Source organism: Moschus berezovskii, chromosome 11, assembly GCF_049115385.1.
Source record: "Moschus berezovskii isolate FMDL1 chromosome 11, NW_MosBer_1.0, whole genome shotgun sequence".
Taxonomy (NCBI): Eukaryota; Metazoa; Chordata; class Mammalia; order Artiodactyla; family Moschidae; genus Moschus; species Moschus berezovskii.
This window is the reverse complement of record NC_142470.1, coordinates 63,426,005-63,448,420: the sequence shown is the minus strand read 5'-3', so window position 1 is coordinate 63,448,420 and position 22,416 is coordinate 63,426,005. Positions and strand designations below refer to the sequence as shown.

At 40.3% G+C, this 22,416-nt stretch overlaps 1 protein-coding gene across 4 annotated transcripts in view; it reads left to right on the top strand.

The window, feature by feature from the left end:
- EVA1A (eva-1 homolog A, regulator of programmed cell death) overlaps nucleotides 1–22,416 on the top strand; it is a 62,557-nt gene that overhangs the window by 20,618 nt on the left and 19,523 nt on the right. For 2 of the 4 annotated variants that reach the window (XM_088841409.1, XM_055399961.2), the window contains exon 2: nucleotides 14,712–14,883. In XM_088841409.1, coding sequence (XP_088697535.1) covers nucleotides 14,832–14,883 — 52 coding nt within the window. In that variant the 5' untranslated portion in view covers nucleotides 14,712–14,831. Of the gene's footprint in view, nucleotides 1–14,711; nucleotides 14,884–15,477; nucleotides 18,731–22,416 lie in introns of those variants that run through there. The other 2 variants (XR_016038587.1, XM_055399964.2) reach the window with 2 other exon arrangements.

Genomic DNA, 22,416 nt, shown 5'->3' with positions numbered 1-22,416 from the left:
TTTCAGAAATAACACACGGTCTTGATTAATGTAGCTGCATACTAGCAAGTTTTGATATAGGTAGACTTATTTCTCCCACTTAATTCTTTTTCAAACTTGTTTTAACCATTCTAGTTCCATTGCACTTTTATTTAAATTTCAGCAAAATCTTATTTAAATAACTACCAAAAGTCTTGCTGGTTTTCTTGTTTGTTTTTTGGCTGGGGTTTTAATAAAAATTCATTATACTTATATCTTTTTGGCCTTTTATACAGCTCTCACAGCAAGTATACTGGGGTGGTTTGCCATTCCCTCCTCCAGTGGGTCACATTTTGACAGAACTCTCTGCTATGACCTGTCTGCTTGGGTGGCCCAGCATGGCATGGCTCATAGCTTCATTGAGTTACACAAGCCCCTTCGCCATGACAAGGCAGTGATCCTTGAAGGGGACTGTATACACAGAAGAACTGTATAGAAAAGATCTTAATGAACTGGATTACTACGATGGTGTGGTTAGTCACCCAGAGCCAGACATTCTGGAGTGCAAAGTCAAGTGGGCCTTAAGAAGCACTGCTGTTGATAAAGCTAGTGGATGCGATGAAATTCCAGCAGAACTATTCAAATCCCTAAAGGATGATGCCATCAAGGTTTTGCATTCAGTATGTCAGCAAAGCTGGAAGACCCAGCAGTGGCCACAGGACTGGAAAAGGTCGATTCTCATCCCAGTTCCAAGGAGGGTAGTACCAAAGAATATGCTAACCATTGGACAGTTGCACTCATCTCCCACGCTAGTAAGGTCATGCTTAAAATCTTGTGTGCTAGGCTTCAGCGTTATACAAACTAAGAAATTTCAGATGTCCAAGCTGGGTTTAGAAAAGGAAGAGGAACTAGAGATCAAATGGCCAATATTCACTGGATTATAGAGAAAGCAAGGGAATTTCAGAAAAATATCTTTGACTGCATGGATCATGACAAACTGTGGAAAGCTCTTTGAGAGACAACTCATTGGACAAGCCCCTGATGCTGTGAAAGATTGAGGGCAGAAGGAGAAGAGGGTGTCAGAGAATGAGAGGGCTGGACAACATCACTGATGCAATGAACATGAACTTGGGCAAACTTCAGGAGATGGTGAAGGACAGAGAGACCTGGCGTGCTGCAGTCCATGGGGTCACAAACAGTCGGACACAACTGAGCAACTGGACTGAATTGACAGGGCGACTGAACAACAACAACAAAATACTTGTATATCACTTTGGGGAGAATTAGTATCTTTACTGTATTGAATCTTTCGGTCCACAACCATGATTTCCTTTCATTTTTTAGATCTTTGATTTCTCTCCACAGCATTGTGTAGTTTCCAGCTTTAGAGTTCTGAACATGTTATGTTACATTTATATCTAAGCATTTAATTTTTTGAGCAGTTGTAACTGGTATTGTGTTTTTAATTTGTGTCCACATGCTCATTACTAGCATTTAGAAATAAACTTGATTTTTGTATGTTTTATCTGTTTATCTTCCCTGTGATATTGCTGAACTCACTTATTAGTTTTAAGGGTTTGTTGTGGTTGTTGTTGACTTTTGTTTTGTGTTTTTAGATTCCTTGGTATGCTCTATGTAGACCATCAGTTCAGTTCAATCGCTTAGTCATGTCTGACTCTTTGCAACCCGATGAACCACAGCACGCCAGGCCTCCCTGTCCATTACCAGCTCCCGGAGTCCACCCAAACCCATGTCTATGGAGTTGGTGATGCCATCCAACCTTCTCATCCTCTGTCATCCCTTTCTCCTCCTGTTCTCAATCTTTCCCAGCATCAGGGTCTTTTCAAATGAGTCCATCATCTCATCTGCAAATAAAGACAGTTCTGTTTCTTCTTTCTAATTTGTATCTGATCTGTAGCTAAGGACAGATCAGTTCAGTACAGTCACTCAGTCGTGTCTGACACTTTGTGACCCTGTGGACTGCAGCACACCAGGCCGCCCTGTCCATCACCAGCTCCCGGAGCTTACTCAAACTCATGTCCATCGAGTCAGTGATGCCACCCAACCATCTCATACTCTGTCATCCACTTCTCCTGCCTTCAATCTTTCCCAGCATCAGAGTCTTTTCCAATGAGTCAGTTCTTTCCATAAGGTGGCCAAAGTATTGGAGTTTCAGCTTCAGCATCAGTCCTTCCAATGAATATTCAGGACTAATTTCCTTTAGGGTGGACTGGTTGGATCTCCTTGCAGTCCAAGGGACTCTCAAGAGTCTTCTCCAACACCACAGTTCAAAAGTATCATTTCTTCGGCACTCAGCTTTCTTTATAGTCCAAATCTCACATCCATACATGACTACTGGAAAAACCAAAGCCTTGACTAGACGAACATTTGTCGGCAAAGTAATGTCTCTGCTTTTTAATATGCTGTCTAGGTTGGTCATAACTTTCCTTCCAAGGAGTAAGCGTCTTTTAATTTCATGGCTATAGTCACCATCTGCAGTGATTTTGGAGCCCAAAAAATAAAGTCAGCTGCTGTTTCCACTGTTTCCCCATCTATTTGCCATGAAATGTTAGGACCGGATGCCATGATCTTGGAGAAGGCAATGGCAAGCCACTCCAGTACTCTTGCCTAGAAAATCCCATGGATGGAGGAGCCTGGTAGGCTGCAGTCCGTGGGGTCGCTAAGGGTCAGACACGACTGAGCAACTTCACTTTCACACATTGGAGAAGGAAATGGCAACCCACTCCAGTGTTCTTGCCTGGAGAATCCCAGGGACGGGGGAGCCTGGTGGGCTTCCATCTATGGGGTGACACAGAGTCGGACACGACTGAAGTGACTTAGCAGCAGCAGCCATGATCTTAGTTTTCTGAAAGCTGATTTTTAAGCCAACTTTTTCGCTCTCTTCTTTCACTTTCGTCAAGAAGCTCTTTAGTTCTTCTCTTTTTGCCATAAGAGTGGTGTCATCTGCGTATCTAAGGTTATTGATATTTCTCCAGGCAATCTTGATTCCATATTGTACTTCATCTGATAGATATAGCTTAATTTGCTTTCAAGATTTCTTTCTTTGTTTTAGTTTTCAGAAATTTAATTAAAATGTGTTCTGGGGACTTCCATCTGCCTGCCAGTGCAGGGACATGGGTTCAACCCCTGGTCCAGAAAGATGCCCAGGGCAACTAAGCCCTTGTGCTGTACCTCCTGAAGTCTGTGTGCTCTAGGACCCATGCTCTGCAACAAGAGAAGCCACAGCAGTGAGAAGCCTGCACACTTCTCTAGCTGTGGCGAGCGGGGGAGAGAGTAGCTCCCGCTCACCACAACTAAAGAAAGCCCACATGCAGCAATGAAGACCCAGGGTAACCAAAAAAAATACATAAAAATAAAAAAAATTTAAATGTGTTTTAGTATGGATTTCTTTTTTGATAATAACTATCTTTATTTATTTAAGTTTAAATTTTTATTGGCATATAGTTGGTTTACAATGTTGTGTTAGTTTCAAAGTAAACGATTTATGCATATATCCACTCTTTTTTAGATTCTCTTCCCATATAGGCCATTACAGAATATTGAGTAGAGTTCCCTGTACTATACCATAGGTCCTTACAAGTTATTTATTTTATATATAGTAGTGTGCATACGTCGATCCCAGTCTCCCAATTTATCTCTCCCACCCCTTTCCCACCTGGTAACCTTAAGTGTGTTTTCTACCTCTGTGACTCTATCTCTGTTTTATAAATAATTTCATTTGTACCATCTTCTTTAATATTCCACATATAAGTGATATCATATGATATATCTGTCTTTCTTTGACTTACTTTACTCAGTATGACAATCTCTAGTCCACCCATGTGGCTGCAAATGGCACTATTTTTTCTTTTTTATGGCAGAGTACTATTCCATTGTATATATGCACTCCATCTTCTTTATCCAGTCCTCTGTTGAATAACTTTTAGGTTGCTTCCATGTCCTGGCTGTTATAAACAATACTGCAATAAACATTTGCATGCATGTATCTTTTCAAATTATGATTTACTCCAGATATATGCTTAAGAGTGGGATTGCTGGATCATATGGTAACTCTATTGTTCATTACTATTCTTCATAGTGCCTGTACCAATTTATATTCCCACCAATGGTGTGGGAAGTTTACCTTTTCTCCACACTCTCTCCAGGATTGATTGTTTTTAGATTTTTTGATGATGGTCGTTCTGATCATGGTATAAGCTGATGTCTCATTGTAGTCTTGATTTGCATTTCTCTAACAATTAGCATGTTTTGTCAGAACTCTCCACTATGACCCGACAGTCTTGGGTGGCCCTGCACAACTTGGCTTATAGCTGAGAAAAGAAGAGAAGTGAAAGGCAAAGGGAAAAAGGAAAGATATACCCATCGGAATGCAGGGTTCCAAAGAATAGCTAGGAGAGATAAGAAAGCATTCCTAAGTGAACAATTCAAAGAAATAGAGGAAAACAATAGAATGGGAAAAACTAGAGATCTTTTCAAGAAAATTAGAGATACCAAGGGAATGTTTCATGCAAGATGGGAACACTAATGGACAGAAACTGTGTGGACTTAACAGAAGCAAAAGATATTAAGAGGAGGTGGCTAGAATACACAGAAGAACTGTACAAAAAAGATCTTCATGACCCAGATAATCACAATGGTGTGATCACTCAGCTAGAGCCAGACATCCTTGAGTGTGAAGTCATGTGGGCTTTAGGAAGCACACTACAAACAAAATTAGTGAAGATGATAGAATTCAAGCTTAGCTATTTCAAATCCTAAAAGATGATACTGTTAATGTGCTGCACTCAATATGTCAGCAAATTTGGAAAACTCAGTAGTAGTCACTGGAAAAGGTCAGTTTTCATTCCAGTCCCAAAGAGGACAGTGCAAAAGAATGTTCAGACTACTACACAATTGCACTCGTCTCACACACTAGCAAAGTAATGCTGAAAATTCTCCAAGCCAGGCTTCAGCAGTATGTGAGCCGAGAACTTCCAGATGTTCAAACCGGATTTAGAAAAGGCAGAGGAACTGGAGATCAAATTGCCAACATCCATTGTATCATAGATAAAACTAGAGAATTCCAGAAAAGCATGTACTTCTGCTTCATTGACTACGCTAAAGCTTTTGACTATGTCCTGTGAAGTTGCTCAGTCCTGTCCGACTCTTTGCAACCCCATGGACTGTAGCCTACCACACTCCTCCGTCCATGGAATTTTCCAGAGTACTGGAGTGGGTTGCCATTCCCTTCTCCAGGGGATCTTCCTGACCCAGGGATCGAACCCGGGTCTTCCGCATTGCAGGCAGACGCTTTACCTTCTGAGCCACCAGGGGAGCCCTATGTGGACCACAACAAACTGTGGAAAATTCTGAAAGAGATGGGAATACCAGACCACCTTATCTGCCTCCTGAGAAATCTGTATGCAGGTCAAGAAGCAACAGTCAGAACCAGACATGGAACAACAGACTGGTTCCAAATAGGGAAAGGAGTACATCAAGGCTGTATATTGTCACCCTGCTTATTTGACTTATATGCAGAGTATATCATGCAAAATGCCAGGCTGCTTGAAGCACAAGCCGAAATCAAGATTGCTAGGAGAAATATTAATAATCAGATATGCATATGGCACCACACTTATGGCAGAAAGTGAAGAGGAACTAAAGAATGTCTTGATAAAGGTGAAAAAGGAGAGTGAAGAAGCTGGCTTAAAACTCAACATTCAAAAAACTAAGATCGTGATATTTGGTCCTATCACTTCATGGTAAATAGATAGGGAAATAACAGAAACAGTGAGAGACTTTATATTCTTGGGCTCCAAAATCACTACAGATGGAGACGGCAGCCATGAAATTAAAAGACGCTTGCTCTTTGGAAGAACAGCTATGATAAACCTCAGTTCAGTTCAATCGCTCAGTCGTGTCCTACTCTTTGCGACCCCATGGACTGCAGCACGCCAGACCTCCCTGTCCATCACCAACTCCGGGAGTTTACTCAAACTCATGTCCATTGAGTCGGTGATGCCATCCAACCATCTCATCCTCTGTTGTCCCCTTCTCCTCCTGTCCTCAATCTTTCCCAGCATCGGGGTCTTTTCCAGTGAGTCAGTTCTTCACATCAGGTGGCCAAAGTATTGGAGTTTCAGCTTCAGCATCAGTCCTTCCAATGAATATTCAGGACTAATTTCCTTTAGGATGAACTGGTTGGACCTCCTTGCAGTCCAAGGGACTCTCAAGAGTCTTCTCCAACACCACAGTTCAAAAGCATCAATTCTTCGGCACTCAGCTTTCTTTATAGTCCAAATCTCACATCCATACATGACTACTGGAAAAACCATAGCTTTGACTATATGGACCTTTGTTAGCAAAGTAATATCTCTGCTTTGTAACATGCTGTCTAGGTTGGTCATGCATCATCTTCTAGGATTTGAAATAGCTCTTAAAAGCTCAACATTCAGAAAACTAAGATCATTGCATCTGGTCCCATAACTTAATGGCAAATAGATGGGAAAACAGTGGAAACAGTGTCAGACTTGATTTTGAGGGGCTCCAAAATTATTGCACATGGTGACTGCAGCCATGAAATTAAAAGACGCTTACTCCTTGGAAGGAAAGTTATGACCAACCTAGACAGCATATTAAAAAGCAGAGACATTACTTTGTTAACAAAGGTCCATCTAGTCAAGGCTATAGTTTTTCTAGTAGTCATATATGGATGTGAGAGTTGGACTATAAAGAAAGCTGAGCACCAAAGAATTGATGCTTTTGAACTGTGGAGCAAGCGTCTTTTAATTTCATGGCTGCAGTCACCATCTGCAGTGATTTTGGAGCCCCCCAAAATAAAGTCAGCCACTGTTTCCACTGTTTCCCCATCTATTTGCCATGAAGTGATGGGACCAGATGCCATGATCTCAGTTTTCTGAATGTTGAGTTTTAAGTCAACTTTTTCACTCTCCTCTTTCACTTTCATCAAGAGGCTCTTTCGCTCTTCTTCACTTTCTTCCATAAGGGTGGTATCATCTGCATATCTGAGGTTATTGATATTTCTCCCAGCAATCTTGATTCCAGCTTGTGCTTCATCCAGCCTAGCATTTCTCATGATGTACTCTGCATATAAGTTAAACAAGCAGGATGACAATATACAGCCTTGATGTTCTCCTTTCCCAATTTGGAACCAGTCTATTGTTCCATGTCCAGTTCTAACTGTTGCTTCCTGACCTGCATACAGATTTCTCAAGAGACAGACCAGGTGGTTTGGTATTCCCATCTCTTGAAGAATTTTCTACAGTTTGTGGTGATCCACAGAGTCGAAGGTTTTGGCATAGTCAATAAAGCAGAAAATAGATGTTTTTCTGGAACTTTCTCACTTTTTCGGTGATCCAGTGGATGTTGGCAATTTGATCTCTGGTTCCTCTGCCTTTTCTAAATCCAGCTTGAATTTCTGGAAGTTCACAGTTCATGTACTGTTGAAGCCCAGATTGGAGAATTTTTAGCATTAGATTGCTAAATTAGTGTGTGAGATGAGTGCAATTGTGCGGTAGTTCGAACATTCTTTGGCATTGTCTTTCTTTGGAATTGAAATGAAAACTGTGGCCACTGCTGAGTTTTCCAAATTTGCTGGCATATTGAGTGCAGCACTTTCACATCATCATCTTTTAGGATTTGAAATAGCTCAACTGGAATTCCATCACCTCCACCAGCTTTGTTCATAGTGATGCTTCCTAAGGCCCACTTGACTTCGCTTTCCAGGATGTCTGCCTCTAGGTGGGTGATCACACCATTGTGATTATCTGGATCGTGAAGATCTTTTCTGTATAGTTCTTCTGTGTATTCTTGCCACCGCTTCTTAATATCTTCTGTTTCTGTTCGGTCCATACCATTGCTGTCCTTTATTTTGCCCATCTTTGCGTGAAATGTTCCCTTGGTATCTCTAGTTTTCTTGAAGAGATCTCCAGTCTCTCCCATTCTATTGTTTCCTGCTATTTCTTTGCATTAATCACTGAGGAAAGCTTTCTTCTCTCTCCTTGCTATTCTTTGGAACTTATAGCAGATGAAACAAATCAGGCTCACTGGGCTACAGGGCTAATATTTACGGAAATGATACTTAGGATTTTAACTTATCCTTGACAACTGTAGTTCTCAATTTCTTTACCCTTGTTTTCAAAATTTACATTTTAAAAAGATGGCAGAGATAAGGTGTTCCCCTGAATACCAGATATGAACATTTACATTTTGAAGGTATAGGCAGATTTCTCCTAGGATGACTTTGTTTCCCCCCTGTTTAATACTTACAAGCCTTTTGAGAAAAATAAGGTTTTGGGACTAGTAAAAAGGATTGGTGAAGAGGAACTAAAAAGCCTCTTGATGAAAGTGAAAGAGGAGAGTGAAAAGGTTGACTTGAAGCTCAACATTCAGAAAACAAAGATCGTGGCATCTGGTCCCGTCACTTCATGGGAAATAGATGGGGAAACAGTGGAAACAGTGTCAGACTTTATTTTTGGGGGCTCCAAAATCACTGCAGATGCTGATTTCAGCCAGGAAATTAAAAGACGCTTACTCCTTGGAAGGAAAGTTATGACCAACCTAGACAGCATATTAAAAAGCAGAGACGTTACTTTGCCAACAAAGGTCCGTCTAGTCAAGGCTATGGTTTTTCCCGTGGTTATGTATGGATGTGAGAGTTGGACTGTGAAGAAAGCTGATCGCCAAAGAATTGATGCTTTTGAACTGTGGTGCTGGAGAAGACTCTTGAGAGTCCCTTGGACTGCAAGGAGATCCAACCAGTCCATTCTAAAGGAGATCAATCCTGAGTGTTCATTGGAAGGACTGATGCTAAAGCTGAAACTGCAATACTTTGGCCACCTCATGCGACAAGTTGACTCACTGGAAAAGAGTCTGATGCTGGGAGGGATTGGGGGCTGGAGGAGAAGGGGACGACAGAGAATGAGATGGCTGGATGGCATCACCGACTCGATGGACATGAGTTTGAGTGAACTCCGGGAGTTGGTGATGGACAGGGAGGCCTGGCGTGCTGTGATTCATGGGGTCGCCAAGAATCGGACACGACTGAGCCACTGAACTGAACTGAACTGAACTGAAAAAGGATTGGTGGGCTTCGGATTACTTTTGGAGCCATACTTCTGGTCCTGTAAAGACTAAATTTGTAAAACAAGGATGGTTTTGTTTTTATTTCTCTCTCTGTCTCTCCTTTTTTTCTTCAAAGTTTGGGTGGCTATCCCAGTGATACGGAAGGACTGACATACCCATTTGCCTGTGCTGGAATGTTTTAGTTTTACCATTTAGCTTAAGGGAGAAGGCCTTCACCTAAAATTCCTATCAGGCTCCAAATGTTAGCTATGGTTAGTGTGAAAGTGAAAGTGTTAGTCACTCAGTCATGTCTGACTCTTTGTGACCCCATGGACTGTAGCCCACCAGGTTCCTCTGTTCATGGAATTCTTGAGGCAAGAATACTGGAATGGGTTGCCATTTCCTTCTCTGGGGGATCTTCCCCAGTCAGGGATTGAACCTGGGTCTCCTGCATTGTAGGCAGACTGTTTACCATCTGAGCCACTAGGGAAGTCCATGATTAGTGTAGTGGCCTCCCGTTTTGGTAGTCTATTTACACTTTCAAGGATCTTCCCTAAGCTTAAGGAATTTGTACCTTACATTGAGACACTCTTAAACCCTTTTTACTTAATAATCATTGGCTGTATATCTTCAGCCAATCCCAGAACCTTGATATTCCACGTTATAGGGTCTACTAAGGCTTCTATTTTAGTTTCAGCTTTTATCTGTTACTTTCTACTTTCTGTTAGAACCACTTGGTGATGAGGGTGGTTACCTTGCCCCTCAAGAAACAGAGAAGCCCCTAACTTGGTTAATAAATCTCTTCCTATTAAAGGGATGGGACAATCAGGCACAAACAGAAAGGAATGTAAAAACAGCTGGCCACTGATTTTGCACAAAAGAGGTTTCTAGGAAAGTATGCCCCTTCCTTTTCCCTGACACCCCCATTACATACCCTTTATGGTTGCTATGGTTTCTAATACTTTGGGTTAAGACTGAAAAGGTTGCACCATATTTAACACATTTCTCTGGGTATGTTAAGACTTTCTGGCCATATCCCTATTATTGAAAACCAAATAAGCCCATTGGAAGAAATCATTCATCAGTGTCTGAGGACCAGCAATTGTTTTATGAATTTTGTTCCTGGGGCAGACTGAAATGCATAAAAAAAAAGGGCCTGTCCCTCGGGGGAGGAGGTATCTGTGTTCATGTACCTCCTTATAGGCTCTACTACCTTGGAAGACTACAAGACTTTTCTCCTGTCCCTGTTGGACCTCTTGTCTCAAGCTTCCATTTTGTGTGTGGTCCTCTCATAGTCCTGAGGAAGTACCCTGTTTGCCACCCAACTCAGAACCAGTCAGCCCTGGTGTCCTTTTAGTCTTCAAAGTGGCTCACTCTAAAATCTATTCAGAAATACTCTCTGAGACTTACTCATGCATGCAGAATGTTGTTAGTCACTCAGTTGTTTCCAACTCTTTGCGACCTCATGGATTGTAGCCTACCATACTCTTCTGTCCATGAAGTTTTCCAGGCAAGAATACTGGAGTGGCTAACCATTCCCTTCTCCAGGGGATCTTCCCAACCCAATATCAAACCCAAGTCTTCTGCATTGCAGGTAGATTGTTTACTGTTTGAGCCACCAGGGAAGCCCTTATGCATACAAAGTTCATGTCTAATTGCTCTTTTTGTTTTTCAACCAGCTAGAATTTATTGAGAACTTCCTTTCATTAGGTACCATGCTAAGTACCAGGATAATAAGGATTTGTAAGATGACTCTTCAGTAAACTAATAATTCCAATTACAATAGCATAGGTGCAATGTTAAAAAAATATTTGGATACTTTAATAGAGAAGAAAAGAGTCGAGCATTTGAAGCTTTGCTTCATTCGACTATTCTTTTTTAAAGAGAATCATGAATTTTTATTAATTTTTACACACACGTTTTTACATTCAGTGACATATGTTTTTCCTCTTAATCTATAAATGTGATAGAATACAGTTATTTACATTAAATTTTTTATAAGTGAGATAATAAAAGCTTTTATATAAAGTTAAGTCAGATTAGAATTGTATTGACTTCAACTTTTTACATTAAAGTGTTCAGTTCAGTTCAGTCGCTCAGTCGTGTCCGACTCTCTGCGATCCCATGAATCACAGCACGCCAGGCCTCCCTGTCCATCACCAACTCACGGAATTCACTCAAACTCATGTCCACAGAGTCGGTGATGCCATCCAGCCATCTCATTCTCTGTCGTCCCCGTCTCCTCCCACCCCCAATCCCTCCTAGCATCTTTAGGCTGCTGTAATAGAGCTTCATAATTGATAAGCAAATAGATATAGTCCCTGTTTTCAGTTCTTTTGGTTGTAGACCCAGAGATGAATTGCTGAATCATATTTTAATTTTTTTTTTTTTTTGAGAAACTGCCATACTATTTTCCATAGTGCCGCCACAATTTTACCTTCCCCACAAGAGTACAAGTGTTCCTCTCAAATCTCCTCAAATACTTGATCCTTTCTGTTCTTTTTTTTTTAACAGTAGCCATCCTATTGGATGTGGGGAGGTATCTCACTGAGTTTTGATTTGCATCTCCTTAGTAATGTTGAGCATTTTTTCATGTGCTTATTGGTCATTCATAAATCTTCTTTAGAGAAAGGGATATTCAAGTTCTTAGCACATTTTTAAATCAGATTTTTTGTTGTTGTTGAGTTGTAGGAGTTCTGTATATAATTTAGATATTAACCCCTCATCAGATATATGATTTGCAAATATTTTCTCCCATTTCATGGATTGCCTTTCACTCTGTTGATTGTATCCCTTGATGCACAGACGTTTTAAGTTTTGATGTAGTCCAGCTTATCTACTTTTATTTTGTTGCCTGTGCTTTTGATATAAAGTTCAAGAAATCATTGCCAAATCCTGTGTCATGGAACTTTTCCTTTATGTTTTCTTCAAGGAGCTTTATAATTTTAGCTCTTCCATTTAGGTCTTTTATCCATTTTTAGTTAAATTCTTTTAGTATGGTATAAGGTAAGGGTTCAACTTCATTCTTTCACAGGTGGATATCTGGTTTTCTCAACAAGACTGTTCTTTCCAAGTTGTATGGTCTTGGCTCCTTTGTTGAAAATAATCTAACCATATATATAAGGTTTTATTTCTTGGCTCTCTATTTTATTCCATTTATCTATATGTCTGTCTTCATGCAAGTACTATATTGTTTGGGTTACTGTAACTTTGTAATATGTTTTGAAATCAAGAAGGGTGAGACTTCCAGCTTTTTTTGTTTGTTTAAGACTGCTTTGGTTATTTGGATTGCTTGATATTCCATATGAATTTTAGTATGGATTTTTCTGTCTCTTAAAAAGGGAAGTCTTTGAGATTTTGAGACTATCATAGAACTTTTGAATTATTTCTTAAAGGAAACATTAGCCAGATAGATAAAAGGAGGAGGGGCTTTTAGGCAAATGGAAGGGTATAACAAAAAGCATGAAAAGATAAAAGAGCTTAGTATACTTGGGGAACTGGAAGTAATTTGGTATTTTTGAAGTATTAGGCATATTTCTATCTTTATGTATATGTGTAAGAGTGTAGACTTGATTAAGAGATGAATTAGGAGCTAAAATAGAGGTCATATATTTTGAAAGTAGGTATGTGTTGTTAAGAAGTTTAATGAGGATTAGTTGAAGGGTTGGACTATGGAGTGAAGTGATCAGATTTGTACTTTATAATCTTATTGGTGAGAGTGGGTGCTAGGTTGAACAGGGAGAGTTATTGGCAGAAGCATCAGTTAGGAGACTGTTAGAAAACTCACAGAAATAAAATGAGATTTGCACTATAGTAAATCTTGATGGGGATAGAAATGAGGGAATGGACCTGAAACAGCTTTGTCCCACTACATACTCCATTTTTCATTGACTTCACTTTCTTCCTAGGTCCTGAAGTCCTCAGACCTTCAGTTCAGTCTCTGAACTCAGTATGGTGGTTCCAAGTCTTCACCTGTATCATCTAGTTGTCACCATTTAGGAACTCAAATGGTGTTGAGGGCTCAGAGATACAGGGGTCCCCAAGCAGTATCTAGCCCCCTCTCAGAGCCCCCTAGCTCCCACTCCTCATCCTGCTTCTCTCTAGGCCTCTGGCTGCTCCAAGGACCTTATGGTGGTTTATATCTTCCCTGTGGGTTGGTCTGTCTTTCCTTGCTGTAGTCTTCCATAAGCCCATTGGAATTCATCAAAGGGAGGGTTGTCTTATCTGTTGTGACCCATTCCACCCACCTATGGAGCTGTGGTTCTCCAAGCCCTCTAAATGTGATCCATGTTACCAATGTCTGTGACCCATCTGAGAACCTGTTTCTTCTGCAAGGACTGGAGCTTTCTGCTTCTCTTACTTTCCCCAGGGCTTCCCTTGTGGCTCAGCTGGTAAAGAATCTGCCTGCAATGCAGGAGACCTGGGTTCAATTCCTGGGTTTGGAAGATGCCCTGGAGAAGGGAAAGGTTACCCACTCCAGTATTCTGGCCTGGAGAATTCCATGGACTGTATAGTCTATGGGGTCGCAAAGAGTCAGACACGACTGAGTGACTTTCACTTCATTTCAGTACTTTCCCCAACCTGACATCCCTCCATACCCTGTGACTCAGTTTCCTGTTTTCAGCTGGAGAGTGGCACTGAATAGGAATCATTAAAATCTTTGCCACTTGAAATCCTCAACTGTCTGCCAGGGCTTCATTTAATCAACTGGGTAATGATAATGCTGGGCCTGAGCAATGGCAGCAGCTGGGGAAAGAATGTGTTCCTCCCAGCCAGAGGCTGAGCCACTGAATACTGAGATCCCAAGTTCCTGTTTGGAACCCCAGTGATACAGTTCCTTTGATGGGTAGTTCATAGCACTGCATGTGTGTTTGCTTGGCCCACCACTGTCACAGTGGAGTCATGGAGCTAGGTGCAGGGACCATGCTTGAGCTCCAGCTTCTTGGGGGCATTTTAGAACTGGAACCACATTAGTAGTTCTAAAATAGCCAGCTCTGACGCATTTCCAAGAATCCACATCTGGTGATATGTGGGATGAGGCAAACTGATCAAAGTAGGCAAGTGCCAACAGTATAGGCGAAAGCAGAGCCAAGTGAAGAGCAGGCTGTGGCTCGAGGTTAAAAGGCAGTGACTAAAATGACGATGGACTGCACCTCATAGACAAACCAGCAAGAATGAAATGAAACATACCACAGAAAGATGAGGGAGAAGTGTTAAAATGGGAAATTGGAAAGAGATGGGGAAGAGAAGGGCTTCTCAGATGGTGCTAGCAGAAAAGAACCCACCTGCCAATGCAGGAAACGTGGGTTTGATCCCTGGGTCAGGAAGATCCCCTGGAGGAGGACATGGCAATCCACTCCAGTACTCTTGCCTGGAGGATCCCATGAATAGAGGAGCCTGGTAGGCTATAGTCCATAGGGTCTCAAAGAGTCGGACATGACTGAAGCGATTTAGCACGCATGCATGCAGGGAAAAGAAAGGAGAAAGGCCAGGAAAAAATGACTTAAGGAGTTACTGCTCCTTTGAAAGCCAAGAAGCTGTTATAGCAAAGGGAATAAAACCTCAGGTCTTTGTAGCCCCCTGCCTAGGAAATTTGGTTCTTGAGCCCAGTCTACCTGGAACACAGCTTCAGAACGTGTTCTCATCACTCACTTTTTGTTCCCAAACAGAAGAGAAGAGAGGGAGGGTGGCCACCTTGATCCAGCTAAAGCATCTCCAGGAGGCCTTCTCTGGATGTCACATCGAGGCTGCCCTTCTGCCACAACACAGAACTGGTGATCCCCGAGCGCATGGACATGGCTTTGCTCAGCAATATCCTAGCGGCCTATTCCTTTGTCTCAGGTAGTTGTCCAGTCTCAGCTGGGCCAGGTCTGAGGCCTTGGGCTGGGCAGAGTCATTTCCTGAGTGGCCATCTCTGGCCTTTTACTCAGGAGAAAAATGGTATGCAGACTTAATAGAGGGGCTCTGTGTTATTGAGTTTTGAATAGAAAATCTTCTGGTTTGAAAGTTAAGTTTTCTCTAATTTGGCAAATGCGAGGAGTTCTAAGAGCTTTATATAATGTTTGGTTTCCTTTTGGGCTCAAGTGAATGAATGAAGTAGCCTGGGGCTACTGTTGGCTTCTGTCATGAAGCATTTAACCTTGATATGAAGGGCCAGAATGGAGTATCCTCAGCCTCATTTTTTTCTAAGCAGTGGTTCTCAACCCTGCTTGGGGGTGGGGGGTGTGGTGTGTGTGTGTGTGCTGCTTAGGGGTGGGTGTGTGTGTGTGTGTTGTGTGTGTTCTGCTTAGGGGTGTGTGTGTGTGTGTGTGTGTGTGTGTGTGTGGTCTGTGTTTGGGGGGCTATGTGGAGAAGTTTGATAACTCTCTGGGAGACATGGAAACAAAAAGTATGTGAGTCTGGAGAGTCTCATATTTGCCTCTTCCTTGATTCCAGGTTGTCTTCTTTTAGGAAGATGGCTGACTTTCTCAAGATCATTTCTTGAGAACAGGTGCTGTACATAGAAAAGGAGTCATTTAAAAATACATGAAAATATACCTCAATAAAGCTGAAAATTTTTAAAAATACATGAAAATGCTCAGTGGTGTGAATGACCAAACTGATTTTCTGCTGCTTGAGTGAGTTTTTAAGCTTTGGTAGTTGACTTTTATCTTAATGTCTCTATTGTATAAAAAAGAAGGGACTGAGGTTCTGAATACATTTCCTTTGAGAGCCTGGTTTTACGTTCTAGTTCTCTAGTCAGGGTTGCCATGTCATGACCTCAGAGTTCAGATACAAAACCTGACTTTTCTATTTACAATGTCAAATCTGAGCCAGGATTGAGGATAAAGGAAGTTCATGGCTTCTTGCTGAGAGAGCATCTTGGATGATGTGCAATCTGATTTTAGAATGTAAAACTTCTCAGGAGTTTGGCTGGCTCCTTAGTGGTTGGCAAGATTCAGCATGTCATCTTCACATGGATCAAATCCAGGGTTCTCCCTTCTCAGATCAGCAAAGGCTCAGGTCATCAGTCAGCTCCTCACCTCCCAAAGTGATCCCAAAAGCTCAGCTTCTCTATAAACTGGTTCCGTATCAAATCTCAGAGAGAGTTTTATGTGGAGTAGAAATGGATAGCTTTATTACTTTGCTAGGCAAAGGGGGACACAGCGGACTCCTGCCTCAAAAAACTATGTGTCCCCACTTGGAGAAGATAGAAAGTTCATAGTAATTGTTCAAAGAGGGCATGATCAGCTCATAGGCATTCTTCTGATAGGTTGATGGTAAGCAGGATGCAGCATCATAAACTTTCAGGTTCCAACTAATTTGGGTCTACATACTTGTGGTCAGCATACCATCATTAACTGTTAATTTTTCCCACTTGGAGGGGGGTTTCAGTATCTGAGAAACAGCTCAAAGATATTGTGTGTATCTGTTGATAGGGAACCAGGACTGTGCCCCAAGGCTGAATAACTTGTTTCTCTTGACTATTTCTCTCTGGTCTTACATTCTCTCCCTTCCCTAATTAACAACTGCTAGAATCTACCCGTTGGAACTCAGCAAAGGTCATGGAGGCTGAATGAAGGCTATTTTCTGTAATCAAAGAAATGGGGGACATAGAAAGGCTTTGTGCCCAGGAGACCCACAGGACCCTGCTCAGTATCAAAAAGAAGTTCTAGTGCCAGGAGCCTCCTTACCTGGGTACCCACACATCAAAGGAATCTCAGTTCTGCTCTTTCTTCTAGGCTGTTCTGGGGAGAAAGGACACTGGAACTGGAAAAGAGATATTTGAAACTATGGTATCATGTTTTCACAAGCAATTGAATAATGGTCTCCTCAACTCTATAGTGAAGACACCCCAAAATGAAGTGGGGAATGGCAGGGAGGGTTGAAGTTTCCAAGGTCTCAGATGACACTTGAAAATAAGCTGTTGTAAGAAAATATCTCTGATGAGAACAAACAGGCTATTGGACTTTGAAACTGTTCTCAGCACAGGAAGTACCTGGCAGATTTCCATTTTGGCCAGCATAACCCTGAGTTGTGATCATTGAATGTGGTAACTCATTGAATGCCCTGGTGTTTACCATGTGTCTTATGATCTTAAGGTGAAAGGGTACATGGCCCTGTTTTTCTTTCTTCTTCAAACTTTTTACTTCCCACTCCATATTCTGGAATTAAATATTGCTTAGGAGACAGGAAAATAATTTTTCTTTTAAGTATGGACTGAGATAAAAAGAGAATGCAAGAAATGGAAAGTAGAGTAGCTAAAATAAAATGCATTAGAACTAGTAAGTAGATTTGGTGGCTAAAAATTCATTCCAATTGTGATTTAGAACACTGCCTGACTATAAAGGAAATGAATTAAAACATTTAAAAGATGAAAGTGTTGACTTAAAAAATATTCACAACCTGTTAATAAAAATTGAGAGTAATATTTTATTCAGTGGAAATTTGGGGGATTTCAAGCCTGGAAGACAGCATTTCAAGTGACCCTGAGAGAACTCCCAGGAGGTGAGAGAGGAGCCAAGTTATATAGAAGTTCAGCAACAAGGAGCAGGTAGTCTTAACATCAGAAGATGATTGTTAATTAAAACCAGATACTCCAAGTTAAAGAATTTAGTGATTTATGGCAGGAAATATTTCATTTCTCAAAGGTGAATATAATATCCCCTAACCTCTCCTAGTTTCTCCCAGCTTATCGATTGCCTCATTCATGTGATCCATCATTTCAGCAACACCCTTGCTAATACATGTAATTCCCTTATTCCTGTGTCTCGTTTCTGACTAAACCAACAGGCAAAATTCCAACTCTTAAGTGAATCCTTCTTTCTCCCCTTTCTTTCTCTGCACTCAAGAAACCAAATACTATTAAAACTTTGAAGATTGAAGCAATTAGAAAGTCATGGAATCCAGCCTTTGCTGAGCCTAATATTGCATCATTCTTTCTATTTGCTTTTGGGTACATCTTGTTCCCATTGTTCACATTCTTCCTATTCTTCACCATTTCAAACCTTGACCATTCCAGTAATTTAAAATATCCATTTATCAGAATATGCAACTAAGAATAAAATGTTGCATTAATGAAGAAAGGTTAAAGTTAATATGTAAAGAGCTCTTACAAATCAATAAATGTTTTTAAAGAAAAGGGGCAAAGGATGAGAATCAGCAGTTTGCCAAGAAAAAAATACAAATTGCTGAAAAACATAAGCAGCTCAGGTTTTAGAAATTAAATACAAAATAAAAACAACAGGTTAACATTTTTATTTTATAAAATTGTCAAATATTTGAGTGATTATATTTATAATTTCAGTTTTGGAGAAGGTGTAGGAAGATGAGTATTTACACATGTGCTGATGAGGTTATGAATTGACACAGACTCTCCAGAAAATGATTTGGGAACACCTGTCAAAAGCCTTAAAACAACATTTAGCCAGCAATTCCACAAGTAGGAATTTATCCTAGTGAAATAATTAAGGTTATGGGCCAAAATTTTACTGTGAAGACAGTTTGTCTCAGAACTATTTATAATAGTAAAAAAAGAAATCATAAAAGGTGAATATTAATTTAAATAGAAAGATGTTTATGATGTGCTATTAAGTAAACAAAGCCTGTTACCACACAGCACATGCAGTATAATCCTGTTAAGTGCATATATTCATATGTATATGAATTGTATGCATATGTATTTTTTTTACTACAAACTGTATCTGGATGCTGGGATTGTATGAATATGTCTGTGTATTTTTAATTCTCTTTTGCTAAGCTGTATTATTAAGTATTCTATACTTCACTGATATTACTTTTGTAGTAAGTAATGTTATTTTATTGGAATTTAAAAATTTGACATATATATATACCACTGCTTTACTCTTTTTCTGACTTCTCTAGCTAAGTATCTAAATGTCAAGAACATTACCATTTAGATGTGCCATAAGCATTTCAAATTCAACTTGGCCTGGAATGGAATATTATCCTCTTTAAATATATGTGTATAATATATATATATTAATCTTCTTCAGAGCCTTTTCTGTTATAGATTATTACCAGATATTGAGTATAGTTTCCTGTGCTATACAGTGGGACCTTGTTGTTTACCTGGTTTATATATAGTAGTATTAGTATGTATATGTTAATTCCAAACTTCTATTTTATCCTTCTCTTGCCTCTCCCTTTTGGTAACCATGTTTGTTTTTTAAAATATCTATTTTTATTTATTTGGTTGTGCCAGGCCTTAGTTGTGGCACGTGGGCTCTTCAATTTTTATTGTGCCATGTGAGATCTTTAGTTGTGGAATCTAATCCCCTGACCAGGGATCAAACCTGGGCCCCCTGCCTTGGGAACATGAAGTCTTAGCCACTGGAACACCAGGGAGGTCCCTCTAAGTTTGTTTTCTGTGTCTGTGAATCTATTTATGTGTGAGTCTATTTATGTTTTGTAGTTAAGTTCATTTGTATCATTTTTTAGATTCCACATATAAGTGATATAACAAGATACTTATATTTCTCTAATTTGCCTCACTTAGCGTGATAATCTCTAGATCCATCTATGTTGCTGTAAATGGCATCATTTCATTTTTTTTTTAATGGCTAAGTAACAGTCCACTTTGGTGTGTGTGTGTATACACACCATATTTTTATCCATTCACCTGTTGATGGACATTAAAGGTTGCTTTCATGTCTTGGCTATTGTAAATAGCGCTGCTTTGAACATTGGGGTGCATGTGTCTTTTCAAATTAAAGTTTTCTCCAGATATATACCCAAGAGTAGGATTGCAGAATCATATGGTAACTCTATTTTTAGTTTTTTAAAGAACCTCTATACTGTTCCCACAGTGGTTGCACCAGATAACATTCTCATCAACAGTGTTAAGACAGTTCCTTTTTCTCCACACCCTCTCCAGCATTAATTATTTGCAGGTTTTTTAATGATGGCCATTCTGACTGGTTTTTATTAGAGTTTTGATTTGCCTTTCTCTAATAATTAGTAGTATGGAGCACTTTTCATGTATTTGTTGGTCATCTGTAGGTCTTCTTTGGAAAAATGTTTATTTAGGTCTTCTGCCCATTAAAAAAATTTTTTTTAATATTAAGCTTTATGAGCTGTTTGTATATTTTGGAAATTAATCTCTTGTCAGTAACATCATTTACAAATTAAATATGCTCCTGATATTTTGTGTTCCATCTAGGACATCACCTACACCAGAAGTATGAGTTTTAGCCTTTGATATAGCTTCTTCACTGCACATATCCAATTATTTACAATTTCATTTATAAGATCCATTTCACCTTTCAATGTCCCTGAAATGCATTCTTTCTGCTTTATTCCCACTATCCCTGAGTTGACTTAAGCTCATTCATGTTTTTGCCTGATTTGCCATAATGGTATTTTCCATGGTCTACCAAGCTCTATTGGCTGTGTTTTGTAGTAAAATGGTCTTTCTAAAATGTAGATATGATGATGAAATTCTTTTTACTTTTTAGAATCTAGGAAATAATCCAAACAGTTTTGTATGCTTTAACAGTTAGGATTGTTTTCAGCTGCAAACAATAGAAACCTTCAGTTTGGTGGCCTAAATGCATAGGAGTTATCAAACCCACTCCTATGGGAGAAGTCTAGAGGTAGGTGATTGTAGCATTAGCTCACAAATGTAGGGGCCATCTTCTCTGACTCTCGTGGTTTTTCTTTTATGCTTATCATCTCATGGCTGCAAAATTACTGCTGTTGCTTTTGCCTTTCAAGTAAGGATTGAAAGGATGAAAAAGGAAGGAAGTTCCAGTAGACCACCTTTCACGTTTCATTGGCTAGACCTGTGTCACATAGTGATTTCTAGCTGCAAGGGAGGCTGGAAAAGTGAGAATTCTAGCTTTTTCAACTTCCAGACCAGTGGTTCCTATTCAGGGGTGATTTTGCCCTATAACGGGATTTCTGACAATGTCTAGAGATATTTTTGGTTGTAATAACAGGCATCTAGTGGGTAGAGAAACATACTGCAATGCATAAGACAACCCCAATGACAAAGAGTTAACCATTCCAAGATGTCAGTCATGCTGGGATTTAGAAAACATGCTAGAAAAGAGACAAGCAAGGGAGAAGGGATTTAGGGATAGTTTGAGGTATTCCAATCTGCAGTTTTTTATATGGCTTACCAGGGGTTTTAATGCTTACCGTGGCGTCTCCATACTCTTATTTAGTTATAGTCCTCCCTGGCCAAGACCTCACTTTGGTTATTCTGAACACCTGCCTGGCCTTTGCTCATCTCTTTGCTTTTGCACAGTCATTTCCTTTTCCAAGAATTCTTTCACTCAGTCTTGGATTGGCTAACTCCTTCCTAGTCTTTATTTTTTATTTTTTTAACTCCTTCCTAGTCTTTAGAACTCACTCAGCTATCTTCTCTCCTCACTCCCGATTCTGACCTAGGTGCCCATCCACCTAAGGACCATCCATGTGTTCTCCCTACACATTTAGTTTCCTCTATCTCAGCACTTGAATTGGAGCAGTAAACACTTCTTGTTTACTTGAAAGCACCCTCTTGAGATAATAATACAGTAAATTAAAATTAGGATATAATCTCATCAATAATAATTAATAACTTCTAAGAGCATTGTTTGAAAAATTAAACTGAATGGCTGCTCTTTTTTAATTCAGTGTTTTTAATTGATAATACATTCTCCAGCCTCACTCTTCTATTTTTAGATTTTTTTTCCTTAAAAATCACCTTCTTAGTGAGATTCTGGTCACTCTGTTAACTTCCTTGCCTCTAGCATACATTCAATACAGCATATCTTCTTTCCTATTTTCTCTGTTTTCTCCTTATCACCATCTAACATACCACCTATTTTATTTATCTTGTTTATTATCTATCTCTTTACTAGCTTACTAGAATGTAAGCTCCCAGGAGCACAGAGATTTGTGTTTCTTTTATTGACGACCGTATCCTTAGCACAAGAATAGGGCCTGGCACCTATTAGGTATTCAACAAGTTACTGAATAAATATTGTTCAATGATCAAATAATATAAAAGGACATATAGTGACTTGCTCTTGAGTTTGTTCAGAAAAGCCACATCTTGAAGACAGTCAAGTAGGGAGACAGACAGGAACACATACATAAAATGTAAACAAGAGAGACGCGAGAGACGCCCGGCTCCGGCCGCGCAGACGCGAGAGATGCCCGGCTCCGGCGGCGCAACCGACCACGTGCAGAATCGTGGCTGAGAGGAGCTGCCCCACGCCCAGGGTTAGGGCGGTGCCCGAGAGGAGCTGTACCACGTCCAGGAGGCGGTGGCTGCTTGGGCACCGGAGGGCCGAGAGGAGCTGATCCACATTCAAAGCAGGAGGGACAGCCTTGAGGAGATACCCCTCGTCCAAGGTAAGGTACAGCGGCTGCACCTTGCTGGAG